General features: G+C 36.4%; 2 protein-coding genes across 6 annotated transcripts in view; one reads left to right on the forward strand and one right to left on the reverse strand.

Moving 5' to 3' along the window:
- Positions 1–14,526, reverse strand: part of ANKS1B (ankyrin repeat and sterile alpha motif domain containing 1B) — an 806,451-nt gene that overhangs the window by 617,956 nt on the left and 173,969 nt on the right. For all 5 annotated transcript variants that reach the window (XM_037068001.1, XM_037068000.1, XM_037067999.1 and 2 more), the window contains exon 9: positions 4,785–4,928. In XM_037068001.1, the coding sequence (XP_036923896.1) occupies positions 4,785–4,928 (144 nt within the window). The remainder of the gene's footprint in view (positions 1–4,784; positions 4,929–14,526) is intronic.
- Positions 739–1,081, forward strand: LOC119002233 (translation machinery-associated protein 7-like). Its single transcript, XM_037068002.1, has one exon. It carries the CDS (start codon positions 739–741, stop codon positions 928–930), a length of 192 nt encoding a protein of 63 aa, XP_036923897.1. The 3' UTR covers positions 931–1,081.

Below are 14,526 nucleotides of genomic sequence, written 5' to 3' on the forward strand. Positions count from 1 at the left end.
GCAGATGATAATAAAATGCTAAAGACTGCTCCCTCTCAGAGGTCCTCAGTCACTTATGATCTGTATCTATTAGCCAAATAATAAACTCTAAAAATCCCCAAATACATACCCAGGGATAGAAGCAACCAACAGGAAGCAGAATGATGTACATGAAGCCAGGAAAGCAACATGACAAATAGATCACCTGTTTTTTTTTTTAGTATTTTAACATTATGTCCTCATAGATCACCTGTTTCCTTTTTAAAATGGTTACTTTGAGAATTAGACATGATATGTGCGAAATATCTGGCACAAAATAGGCACTGTGGAAATGTTAGTGATTACCATTGTCACGGGTGTTGAAAAGCAAATTTGAGTTTAATTATACTTTCTGGAAAGGCCTTCATTCTCCTGGTCTCTTCATTTGTGAATTCTCCTCTAATTCTTTTCCCAACTTAATCTTGCTAAACTGTTCTGAAATTAAACTAAAGTTCTCAACATATTCTATTAATTTTAATCTCTTGATGTTACTTAGAAATCTAAGTTTTCATGGATTTAAAAGGAATTGCTTCTGTAAAAACTGCAATAACCCAGTCACAGTGGAAGTATAAAATGTCATATAAAAACTAGAAAAACATGAAAAGTGAGATAAAACCTGAATATAAGATCAACTCAGTATCTAGGCAAAAACTGGAAATTGAGTCTTAGAAGTATAAGATAATTGCAAGTAAAAAATCTATTTAAGAGTCTAGAGGCACCATGTCTGGCTACAACAGTGGCAAGATGCAGCCCCTGAAACAGCCCAAAAAGCAGGCCAAGGAGATGGACAAGGCAGATGAGGCATTCGAGCAGAAGCAAAAAGAGAAGCAGAAGAAACTTGAGCTAAAAGCGAAGGCCGTGGGGAAGGGCCCCCTGGCCACAGGTGGAGTTAAGGAGGCTGGCAAAAAGTGAGCTGGTCTCGGGACTGGGGCACTGGGGACCCCTCATTCCATTTCTGTTTTAACATCTGGATTCCCTGTCATAGCATCTCTTGCCACCTAGAGCTAGAATGAAGTGTCGTCTGGGAGCCTGTTGTACGTTTAAGAACAAACTCTTGTAAAAAGTAATCGTAACAACAGCCGTGCAGTGGCTCATCTTCTTAGTCTTCTCACTCTGCCATTTGAACCTTGGCTGTGAGGTCAGAGTGCACCCAGCCCAGAGTCCTGTCAAAGTGTGTTCTCCAGTCTCCGTTCCACCCAGAATTTTGCACCATCTGGAATTAAACCAGCTTGTTTGAAAAAAAATAGAAGAGTCTAGAAGTGATACACCACATAGTTTTCCAAGCCAGAACCAGAGTGCCTGGGTAACTGGGCTCCCCGTGATGTTGAGATTTTCGCAACCCTCATGCTTCTGAAGCTTAGTGCTGGGCTTTGCATACAAAAGACATTCGACACGTGTTTGCTGGATCCAATTCAATTAAGAGTTATAGATGCGAAATAAATATAATTTATTCCAATGCAGCAAACCTGAGCACACAGAAGTTTGCACAGCACTGCACTAACTCCACTCATCCCAAAGTCTCCTGTACCACATTGTAAGGCAGTGGCATTTTATGAGGCCCACTACGCACAGTGCTTATGGCATTAATGATTATCAATGGCCTCACAAAATATTTTAGATCTGAAAAAATTGGCTTCAAAACAAAATGTTTCATAAATAACAAAATCAGATATCTAGAAAATCATGAGTTCAAAGCTGTTGATAGTTATAGGATAAATCACATTTGATATCATACCTCCCAGGTCATAACAAATAAAAAAAACTATATCAAAGGAATTAACTATTAATTAATTCTTTTGTAAAATGCAAAAGTATTTTTACAATTTTGTGCCATCACACATTAAACAATTTTATTGTAATTATATATACATATATATATAAACATATAAATGTTAAAAGAAAATCCACCAACAAATTGATCATGAGTAAAATAAGACTAGATGAGAATATCACTCAAGCATCTGAAACTTGTTTGTTAGATTAAATACAGTAAAAAAATAAAAAAGGATACTGCACTTCAAGTAAATTTATAGATCTAACGCATTAACAATTAAAATCCCAACAAGGGTTCTTTTTAAATCTGACATAGTAATTATAAATATAAATTTTTAAAAGCAGCCATGTTAGCTTATAGTTTTAATATAATAATGATGCCTTCCATCACATATTATATATAAAAAATATCATAACTGAGCCATATGGTTTTAAAAGTAGGAAAGTGGAGACAAGAGACTCAGAAGAAAACACAAACCAAAGTGGATGAAGTGCAATGGGGAATGTGTCCAAAGGAAAGTCACAGAAAAACTAGGTATCAACAAGAAAAACGAATGTAGAGCCATGCGTGGAATTTGCTAAAAGGACTTCAAGATGAGATGAATTAAACAAAAGAAACTGAGGAGTTTAATAAATCTGATAATTTAAAAAATGACACAACATACACATACATATGTACAAATTAAGAGAAAAAAATGTTGCAGGCTGGGAAGCATTTTATAGCAAATATAACTACTTCAATATGAACACACAGCGTTGATTGAAGCAATACCAGTCTTTACAGAAAAATGGCCAAAGATTTTTAAACCAAAAGTAGTTTACTACCAATTTTACTACCAAGTCTAATAAAATAAAATTAATTAAAATTAAGCCCTGGCTGGTGTAGCTCAGTGGATTGAGCACGGGCCTGCGAACTACGATTGCGGTTTGATTCCCAGTCAGGGCACATGCCTGGGTTGCAGGCCAGTTCCCAGCAGGGGACTCATGAAAGGCAACCATACATTGATATTTCTCTCCTTCCCTTCCCCTCGAAAGATAAATAAATAAAGTTTTTTTAAAAAATAAAAAAAAATTAAATTAAAATTAATTGTTAGTTAAGTGGTGAAGAACCAAATATACTTATATATTATTGATAGGTTACAGCCCTAATACTTTCCAAGAGTTCTATTTTTTAAAAAAATAAAATACAGGCCTGGCTGGTATAGCTCAGTGGATTGAGCACGGGCCTGTAAACCAAAGGATCGTGGTTCGATTCCCAGTCAGCACACATGCCTGGGTTGCAGGCCAGGTCCCCAGTGGGTGCCATGTGAGAGGCAACCACACATTGATGTTTCTCTCCCTCTCATTCTCCCTCCCTTCCCCTCTAAAAATAAATAAACATTAAAAATATATATACATAAAATACAAACAAGTTAATTTTATGAAAGAAAAATATATAAGTAAAGGTATTCAATTATCACTAAACTTTTAAGCAGATGAGGGTCTGTTAGTAAAATAAAACCTATGTTTCTTAATTTCTTTACACTTAAAGATATGAAGTAAAATGCTGTATGTAAAAACCATAAGTGAAGAAATGAAACCCCAGAATACATACATTTGTTCACTGCTTTATCCAACTATTACTCAATTCTGACAACATACCGGGAACTACGCTGGCATTACACCACAGATGGGGAGCAATACAAAGTTTCCACCTTTACTGAACTCAGAGTCAAGTACATATTGATAACAATGTGTAATGGTCAGGATAAACTGTCCTGAAGTCCTGTAAACAATTCATATTAAGGTGAGGAGATTCTTTAAGTACAACATGCTGATTTGATTATTCTATTTAACTCTCCACAATAAATTATATTGGAATTACAGTTCACATCATCAAATAATCCATGATGTAGACATAAAAAATATGGTGTTTACTTAGACACAATTGTTTCATATTTGTTACAAAACAGAAATAATATTTTTGAGATATAACACTATTCTTGACAATCACTGTGAATTATTTCCTATCCTGGACTATTTTTCCACCCTTACTTTATGGAAGTACACATACATACCTTTGCCTTTACACTATTTTTTAAAAATTATTATTAGGTGCTTTTTCATTTTTGTGTAGAAATATTTTCATTGTAGTTTCTAATATCCTAACTCCATTTGGCTTATTTTACTTATTTCTGAAACTCCCCTAAGGGCTTGTGGTCCACAGCATACAATAAGAATTTGAAAGTCAGACAAAAGAATTAAAATTACTTAATAGCAAATTGGTTTCAAAATTACAGTCAAGGCTTCAGTGTTCACCTCTCATTTGGGGGTTGTATTGAATAATGCCACACATTATTCTACAATGTTCCATTGTGCTAAGAAAAAAAAATCAGTATGCTTTGAAGAGTCCTAATATATTTCTCTGTAAATCATTTATTACTATTATTTTCTTTTTTTTAAAGATTTAGTTATTTATTTATTTTTAGAGAGGGGGGAAGGGAGGGAGAAAGAGAGAGAAACATCAATGTTTCTCTCAATGTGTGGTTGCCTCTCATGTGGCCCCCAATGGGGACCTGGCCTGCAACCCAGGCATGTGACCTGACTGGGAATCGAACTGGCGATCCTTTGGTTTGCAGCCTGTGCTCAATCCACTGAGCTACACCAGCCAGGGCCATTACTATTGTTTTCATTGAAATTGTGATTTGATTTCAAAATAGCATATTTAAAAATGAAATATTTCTGAATCATAAAATTAAAATCGCATAAGCAACTCAAGTTTTCTGGAACTGGCATCATGACCAAAATAAAACCACCACATAAAATTATGTAAAGTGTTTGCATATGCATATATGGAGAGCAAGTTACATAAATATATTACTGACCTTAACCGAAGAAAAACTACAAAGTGAAGAAGAGACTAATTGGAATCCCACAGGGGGAAAAGGATTTGCTTCAAAATGCAGGCAGCCATCTTTATGTTGCATCGCACCTGAAGGGAAGCGAGCCGTTACCTGCGTCAGAATGGGGAAGCCGAGGTTCCTGCATCCGTTACAGGGGGTCAGCGCTTCCCAGAGTCCCGAGGGCCCGCAGGTGTTTTCATCGTCATCCTCTTCTTCCACTTCTCCTGGTGACAAATTTATTGTAGATGAAGTTCTCTGAAATTAAATTTATATTATACCAATATATTATATCCATGTTATTTAGGTATCTGAACATGAATTAAATTTAAGTTTCTATGGTGCATTTTAGCAAGCCAGTTAGCTTAATTCTAGCCACAGCCATGTGGCTGTAGCCATGTATACATGTCATTAGCCAGAAAACATGTGTAATTCAATTTTTGAGTTGAAAGTGACAAAACTGGGTGAGAAAGACTGATAAGATACAAAATTTATAACAAGGATTAGGACATGAAAATGACCCAAGAAATAGCTGAACAGCAACAAATGAGAAAAATCTTATGATTTCTAAATGCAAATCAAAAGAACAGTATGCAAATACTTTTTTGAAATTAGTAAAAAGCCGATTTTTTCACAATATCGCCAAAAAGTAGCCTCCTTTTTGGAAAAAACGATTCATAAAAGTTTATATTATACACAGAAGGAGGGATGATACTTTTTAAGTTAATCATAGGACTTCCCTTTGAACATGGTTTAACCATAGGGACAAGGACAAAGCAGAGATATTAAAAGCAGATGAGCAGTAACAAGACAAGTGTTGGATAATAAAAAACAGATGGGTAGATGTTACCTGATTTAGCAAATTTGAGAAAACGGAAAACAAAGTGCCTACATGAGGAAAGAATAAGAGGCAGTCCTGTTCATAACTCAGCATCCTCAAAGGGGCTTATCAGTTGGAGAGACTCACTGCCCCTGAAAGTACAGGTGCAGATGGGGCTAAAACAGGAGGAACCCTGCATTTCAGAGACTGTCAGACCTCCTAGAACACAGATGGCAAACACAAGGCCCGCGGGCCGAATCCGGCCCTCCACCTTGTTTCTAGCCAGCAGCAGTGCGAGCTCTCGCTTAACTGTTATGGAGCAGTTACGTTTATGCAGTGCTAAAATCACATTCGGCCCTTTGAAGGTAAACACAAGGGTGGTGTGGCCCCTAGTGAAAGCGAGTTTGACACCCAGTCCTAGACTGTCTCCTCCTCACCCGGCTAAGAGACTAAACCTGACAAGAAACTGGAGGTTTACTTTCTGGTGAGGCCGAAGGAGAGGGATTATGAATCCTAAGAAACCATGCACAGGGAGCAGAGGGGTATCTCTAAAAACAAAGGAACTAAGTGAATATCTGTGTGAGACATGAAGATTTCCACCCCACCCCAGCACCTACTCACATTTACCTGAGAGAATACGGCAGCTAGGGCTGTATCCCTGCAGATAGGAAAGTAGACTACATTCCTCTTGGCGAAAACTACCCTGATCACAAAAAGATCTGTAAGTACCTAGGAAAATTGCGGGGCTCTATACCTGGACACCTACTCCCACATCTCAACAAACTCCACCCACATAAGCAGCTTCTAATTTTTTTAGTTAAATTTGAGCAAGAACCCAAAGATGACCATGTAGCTAAAGGAAGCCTTTAACACAGATAAAAATATATAGAAAAAAGTTATAAATAGTAGCCTCAGAAAGAGAAGTTATAAATAGTAGCCTCAGAAAGAGATTTGCATCCCTGAAATAAGAACAGAGTGCTACAGAACAAATGCATAAAATCCAATAGACCCATTGGAAAATAAGTGTGAGGAAATTTCCCAGAAGATAGAACCAAAGATGAAAAGAAGTTAAAAGTAGAGGATCAAACTAAGAGTTCCATACAGAGGTGGTAGGACATTATGAAAGAAATAATGCACCAAATTTTTTCAGAACTAGAGAAAAATTCTAAATTCAAAGAGCCTGCTGAAAGCTCAGCCAGGTGAATCTTTTTTTCTAGGGGAAAAAACAAGGAAGCCAGCTCGTCTAAAAATCTTTAGAATGTAATGTTCAGCACAATACTGACAGATCATGACTACTGAAGTTAGCAAACATATTTTATATATTGAATTGTACATCCCCAAAAGTCATTGCTTTTAAAACTAGAATATAAAACTTTATAAAACTATTCTTGGCATTCACATCTTGAATTTCCCTTTATAAATTTTCAATAACTGAGAAATTGTGAAATGAAATAGTCTCCCAGTCAGTTACTGTCTATAAGATACAATGACAATAATTGCTACAACCTTTTGAACACTATGATTATTCACTATTTTAATTGGTACAATCACTTCTTGAGGCAAATATTAAACTAAAGCACAGAGAAAGAGGTCATGCAAAACCCAAGTTCACAGAGCTAATACGTGGGAGAAGAAGGATTCCTACCCAAACTGCCTGACTCAAGAGCTTCCCCCCTTAACCATTGTGTTACACGGGCTCTCATCCAGCACAATAACCTGTCAGAGGCAGTATACTGAACAACCCAGCGGATGCAATTGCAGTTTAAATTGAAGAAGCACATTTGTTAATATAGTTCTACCACCTAATAATACTCCAAAAGCATTTTGTTGTCTGTGACAGCCAGTGAAAACTTCTGTAGTTTGGTACACAGCAGCCCATACTCACTTAAGTACACATTTCTCAAATCAGTAACAGAAGGTGATTAGCACTGGGATTTTTGATCCTGCAGATCACCTGGGTGAAAAAAATCGGGGGATGTGTAAAACTTTAATATAGCAAGAGCATCGATGTGATCAAAGCTGTCTACAAGAATGAATGGAATGATCAGCTAGGCATCTGGTCCACCACCTCCTGATCAGTTGTTGGGGGGGACCGTCAAGGTTGAGAGGGGATGCCACCACAGACCACTGTGTTCCTGGTGAAGAACTGTCCACATTTCACAGGGTTAACCAGCTCTTCTCTTCCTCTGGCTCTTTCTCCTTCCCAAAGAAAAACTCTATGTCTCTTCCCTATTCATAAATCTCCGATTGTGTCACATAATCTTATTAATACTCTGCTTCCTTACCTGCAAAGTATCCATAAAAGCAATAACTATTCAATGGGGCTGTATGAGGACAGAATGAATTGCTTGATAGTGATGGACATGTAAAAAATAATCAATAAATATTGCTATTTTAATTATTATTATCTTTATCCTAAAACAGGAGTGTATATATACGTAGCAAACACACACACAAGCATGGCTTACTTATCCTCGGTAATTTTAAGTCGTCTGAAAGCCAACATAGACTTACCCACACTTGTCCATTTTACAATGCCTTGTGCATAATAGAATTTAATAATTGTTGAATGAATTATTAAATGAATTTCAAACTATCATTCTCATTTGACAACCTAGAAAACTGTACAAATATTAAGAGGTATACATAATTGCCTCACAAATCTCATTTTGTTATTTTAATTTTATTTTATGTTAGCCATTACCAATAGCATTAGGAGAAATAACAGATTTTCCAGTGGTTTAGTACTGCCCCCTAAAGATAGTATGTAAATTAGCTGTTTAAAACCATAATTTTCCACTTCACTGCTTTACAATTAAAGATGCCTGAGAAAGATTTCATCAAATTAAACATAATCTTCAATTATATATGGGAAAGAAGCTTCATGAAAATAAAAAGTCGCAAATATCCTTTACTTTTTTAATTCTCACTCAGGGATATGTTTATTGATTTTAGAGAGAGAGGAAGGGACAGGGAGAGAGACAGACAGACAGAGAGGCATCGATATGACAGAGAAACATCAGTCAGTTCCCTCCCATACGACCAGACTGGGGATGGGTCCCACGAAACAGGTATGTAGCCTGACCGGGGATCAAACCCACAACCTTGTGGTACACAGAACGACACTCCAACCCAGTGAGCAACCCAGCCAGGGAAGCTGAAGCATTTTTGTAGTGGCCCATGTAGCTGAGGAAGTTCCTTCTATTCTGTTTGCCTAGAATTAGTATCATGAATAGAAGCTTTTCCTACAACTATTTACATGATGTTTTTTACTTCTTTCTTCTATTGATATGGTGAATTACACTTAATTGATTTTCAGTTGTTAAAATAACCTTGCCTTCCTGGCACATATACCATTTGGTTATTGTGTATAATATTTTAATGATTACATGTCTTGGTTTACTACTATCTTGTTAAGGATTTTTGATACCGTGTTCATGAGTGGTACTGATGTACAGTGTATATGCAGGTAAAATGTTTTTAACCCTACAGTAATGCTGATGTCTTGTAATAACTTAGGAACAGCTCTCACTCCTGACTTTAAAAAGGGTCTTCAACAGTAAACCATCTGGGCTTGAAGTTCCCTGGTGGGGAAGATTTTCGTTAATATAAAATTAATTAATCCCCTCTTAAATTAACTTAATTAAAACTATGTTGTGTATAGCCACTACTCCAAACAAATTCATTAAAAAGTTTTAGTTATCTATTGATCAACAACTGCTAAACTTGAGGGTGTGGGAAAGGAACGATAAACATGTCATGAACTCTGAACTCAAGGTAGGAAGAGTTGTACAGTTAAGTAATTAGACAGTGAAACTAGGCCAAAGTTATGAGCATTACGGAGATTCAGAAGGATCAATTACTTCCAACTGAGGTTTGAGGAAGAGAGAATTCAGAGAAGCACCTGCATCTAAGCAACAACACTTCATAGGAAAAAAGTTCTGAGGGAAAAGGGGGGGATGAGAACTAGGTGGAGGGATCACGTGATCGCGGCTGTGCGCATGCGCTTACTGTGCATGGCAAATCGGGGTCGGGAAGGCACAGTGAGACGATGAGAGGGAAAAAATTAAATCGGGGCTCTACCGTGGAAAATGGATGGGTTAGAGCCGGTTCCCCATTTGCCCAGGCATGATTTTCTCCTGTTAATTCTGTAATGATTACAAACAAGAAGCCCCCAGGCGTCTGGGCACAGTGAATCAGACAGTGTTTCTCTTCTCTAAACTCCCTTAGTGCGGATGGGCAACTCAAATCTATGGTTTTGATCTACTTGCTACTTTCACTGAAGTATATGTTATCTTCACAATTTAGGGACAGTATTTCCTATCTGTATAACCTTTAAAATGACTAGCACTGTTCTAGGCACATTATACGCACATATTTTTTACTAGACAACCCTGGTCCATTCTCATTTTCTATATCCTCTTTCATCAATTACAGAGTAGAAAGGCCCTCAGTGCTGGTGTGCATGTAAAGAGGTATATGCTTGTGTGTGTGTGTGTGTCCAAAAAACAGAAAATAAAAGGTATGCTTGATCAGAAAAACCTGTGAAAAAAAAGACCTTTGATAACTCCACAATCAAAAAATAAAAATTATTCTTCTTAAATGGCACCATTTTACCATTCAATATATAGCAGCATATTGCTTGCATTACTCCTCTTTATATTACATATAGTCATTTCTATTATACTATATTTTCATCCATTTTCAGGAGAAGCAATTGTTTAGTTACATGAAAATAAAATTTTGAAATAGCAACGAATGTGATTGAAATGTATAATAATTAAAACATCAAAAAGTAACAACGGAAGCATTTTATATTGAAAAGTAAATGAATACAAATTGGAAATTAAGTCTGTTAGATTAGCACAAAACTGATTAATTCGAGGTAGGTCATACTGACATGAAATCAAAGTAGAATAAATAAAATAGAAATAGAAATTGGGATTTTGCACAGTCTATTAATATTAATATAGCCAAGGGTATGTTAAGGACATAAGATATAAGAGATGTGAAACGGATGGTTTAGGCTAATGATTTGACACTTTGAGGTAACTTCCATGATTCACATTATTTGATGGAGAAAATTACACAATAAGAAAGGATCCTCAGGTTTTTCTTTAATGAGGAACTATATCTTACTACAAGTCTACGGGAGAATATAAATTCTTAACTTTATCATCTCAAAGGAGAACAGAAATAAAGAACTAATATAATCAGCTTGGGTTCATAAAAATAATAAAGCCATAGAAAGTACAACTAAAATATTAAATCCCACTTTAAAATTACAGCAGATGTTAGATATGCTAGTGTTTGCAAATTCTACTGCAGGATCAAAACATTCTCTTAACAACAATGGACAAAGTCCAAAGAAAAAAACCAGTAAGTTAAAAAATGCATGGAGAACATAATAAAGGAAAACTATAAGTGGTCAAAAGAACAACTGATATGGAATCTTTTAAATGTACCCAATTAAAAAATTTTTTACACCATGACAAGAATAAACTCAAAATGGATTAAAGACTTAAATATTAATATTCAAAAACCATAAAACTCCTCAAAGAAAACATAAACAGTGAAATTTCAGACATTTTTCTTAGTAATATTTTATTTGCTATATCTCCTTACACAAAGGAAACAAAAAAATAAACAAATCAAACTACATTAAACAAAAAAGTTTGCACAGCAAATAAAAGCAAAAACAAAAAGACAACCTAATGAATGGGAGAACATATTCGCCAAACATACATCCAACAAGGGGTTAATATCACACAACTCAACACTTAAAAAACAATCCGATTTAAAAAAGGGCAGATGACCTGAAGGGACAATTCTCCAAAGAGAACATATGAATGGCCAATAGATCTCTGAAAAGATGCCCAACATCACTAATCACAGAGAAACGTAAACTAAAACCGCAATAACGTATCACCTCATACCTCTGAGAATCGCTTCATCAATAAATCAACAAACAAGTGTTGGGAATGGTGTGGAGAAAAGGGAACCCTAGTGCACTGTGGTGGGAATGTAGATGGGTGCAGCCACTGTGGAAAACGGTACGCAGCTTCTTCAGAAAATTAAAAATGGAACTGCCTTATGACCCAGCCATTGCACTTCTGGGTATATCTNACAAAGGAAACAAAAAAATAAACAAATCAAACTACATTAAACAAAAAAGTTTGCACAGCAAATAAAAGCAAAAACAAAAAGACAACCTAATGAATGGGAGAACATATTCGCCAAACATACATCCAACAAGGGGTTAATATCACACAACTCAACACTGAAAAAACAATCCAATTTAAAAAAGGGCAGATGACCTGAAATAGGTTTACAGTTGTGAGAACTAGGACAGTTTATAATCTTATATTACCACTTGTTAATTAGTGTAGGATTTTTCCATACAAACAACCGTACACCTACTTTTGTCCCACCCTACATGCACCCCTATGTTCCCCACAGCCTAACTTACAATAGCCAACATATGGGAACAACCTAAGGGTGAGTCAACAAACAAGTGGATAAAAAAGTAGGGGTACAGATATACAATGGAATATCACTCGACCATAAAAAAGAAAGAAATCCACCCTGGCTGATGGAGCTCAGTGGATTGGGCTTCATCCTGCGAAAAAGGTGAAAGGATTAAGAAGTACAAGTTGGTGGTTACAGAATAGTCATGGGGATGTAAAGTACAGCATAGGAAATATAGTCAAATAATATTGTAATAAGTATGTACGGAGCTGGGTGGGTACTGGAAATATCAAGGGAAACACTTTGCTATATATCTGAAAGTAATATAAAATAATATTAAATGTCAACTTTAATTAAAAATAGAATAAGAAAAATTTAAATGCTTCTTAGTCACAAGTACTTTCAATACTCTGGTTTCTCTTCAAATCATATGAATCTTTCGCCTTTCACAAGTACTTTCATTAACAATTACTAAATATTTTTAACCTAATGAAGTAAAATCATAATAACCCTGATGAGATGTGTGTGCTACTAATTGCTATATATTGATGTGTTATTCACATATGGCACTTTTGATTTTAAAAACAACCATTGCTTTAACTTACATAACTTTAGAACTAATATGTCAACTTGCATAAAGAACTAATAAAATTAAAATTTAAATAATTGCAAAAGAACAAGTCAACTTTTCTTTGTAAATAATAGAACTGCAACAACCAGACGTCTAAATAACCCCTTACCAATCACAGCACTCTACAGAAACTTCATGAGTTTTACAAACACTAACAAAATAAATCTAAGGCCTCCTCACGCACAGCTGTGATCTCCATTTCCCCCAGTTCACACACACAAAGCCTGGTCACACTAAGCCACAGAGTGAAGTATGTACATGGTACATGAAGTTCATAAATGCGAACAAAACTGGGATCTAGATCACATTTTGGTAGTGATGGCTCAAGAGGTAAAAACTAGTAGGAAAAAAATTAAAGGATTTTTGAATATTTAAAAATACTCAAATTCATTTTTTAAAAGATGTGAACTTTCTTTTAGAATACATACAACACTGCAATATAAGAAATTAGGTCTCCACAGAAGGTATTTTTATTGCCAGTTTTGTGTACCTGTGTGCCTGTGTGTGTTAAGTATACCTGGTGAGTTTGTTTTCCAATGAAGAGAAGTTCAATTGTTTACTAAGTTTTAAAAGCTGTGGTGTCCTGACAAATTTTCCAGGTCTTTGGTCTTGGCTTGTATTTGGCTTATAACCAAGATAAGTTCATATTTAGGTTAATTTCTGATCCTAAAAGCACCTTCGCAAATTTTATGTGTCACAGTGAACATGATGGCGTGCGTAGGGAAAGGAGGAGAGGATCGAAATGAAAACTTCAGGGGCAAATCTTGGAGGATAACTTCTCACTTCAAAGTCCAGCTCTGAACTGATTGAAATAAATAAACAACACTATCTAAAATAGTATTCTTTCTGCCCTGGCCAGTGTGGCTGCACTGGTTGAAGCATTGTCCTGTAGATCAAAAGATTGTGGGTTCGATTCCAGGTCAGGGCACATACCAAGGCTGTGAGTTTGATCCCCAGTTGGGGTGTGTAGGAGAAGGCAACCAAGTCAATGTTTCTCTTTCACACTGATGTTTTTCTCTCTCTCTCTCTCCCTCCCTCCCCCCTTCCTTCTTTAAACACAATGAAAAATAATGTCCAGAGAGAATTTAAATAAAATTTGTAGTATTCTTTCCGTGCAGTAGCATCTGGTAAAAGGGGGAGGTCTGTATCTTGCCTTTATGCCTGCATCCCTAGCACCTACAGTGATATGTGGCAGAGTATGTGAGTTTAATGTGCTTCTTTTATATCCTTAGCAGCACCAATAAATGTTTCTGATTGAAATATTTTGCTAATTTACACTAGCAAAGGAAATCAAACTTGATAACATTTTCTCTTCCAAAAAACTACCATTAATTAATAACCAGCATAGCAATGCTGAGTATTTTTTAAAACCTTTCACTTTTTTTAGATGACTTTTTCAAGTAGAAAGGAACCTTCCAGATGCACCAAGACAAGTTGAAAAGCATGGTAATAGCCTTTAGCCTGTGCCACGCTCTTGTCACTTGCCAGTATTTAATACACTCTCCCAAACCCAACATCCAACAGCTGAGCCACATCCTGTCTAGCCGAGGCATCAGACCCATGCTGCACAGGTCATTTGTCTGAGATACTAAATTGAGAGGTACACAGGACAATCAAATCATCCCCAATTTCTGATTTACCAGATGCTGCTGCGGATGCCTTCCCCAGTCCTCTACCTCAATCATCCTAATAGAAAACTAATTTCATCTTGAAGAAACAAAATTGTTTTGGTCCCCAGCTATGGATTTCCGTCACCTGAAAACCCCATCTGTACACACAACTCTGACCAAAAAGAACCACTCCAAGCAGATCTGACCCCGTACCAGTGAATCTGTCTCTGACATCATCAGAAGTTCCGTCCTGTCATTGCCAAAAGTCACAGCCTCTTCCTGGGGCAGCCTGCACATAAAATCTGGTCCGTGAAGTCCAGCCACCTC

The sequence above is a fragment of the Sturnira hondurensis genome, unplaced genomic scaffold (genome assembly GCF_014824575.4).
Source record: "Sturnira hondurensis isolate 20B ecotype Veracruz unplaced genomic scaffold, ASM1482457v3 Scaffold0017436, whole genome shotgun sequence".
In the NCBI taxonomy this organism is placed as follows: Eukaryota; Metazoa; Chordata; class Mammalia; order Chiroptera; family Phyllostomidae; genus Sturnira; species Sturnira hondurensis.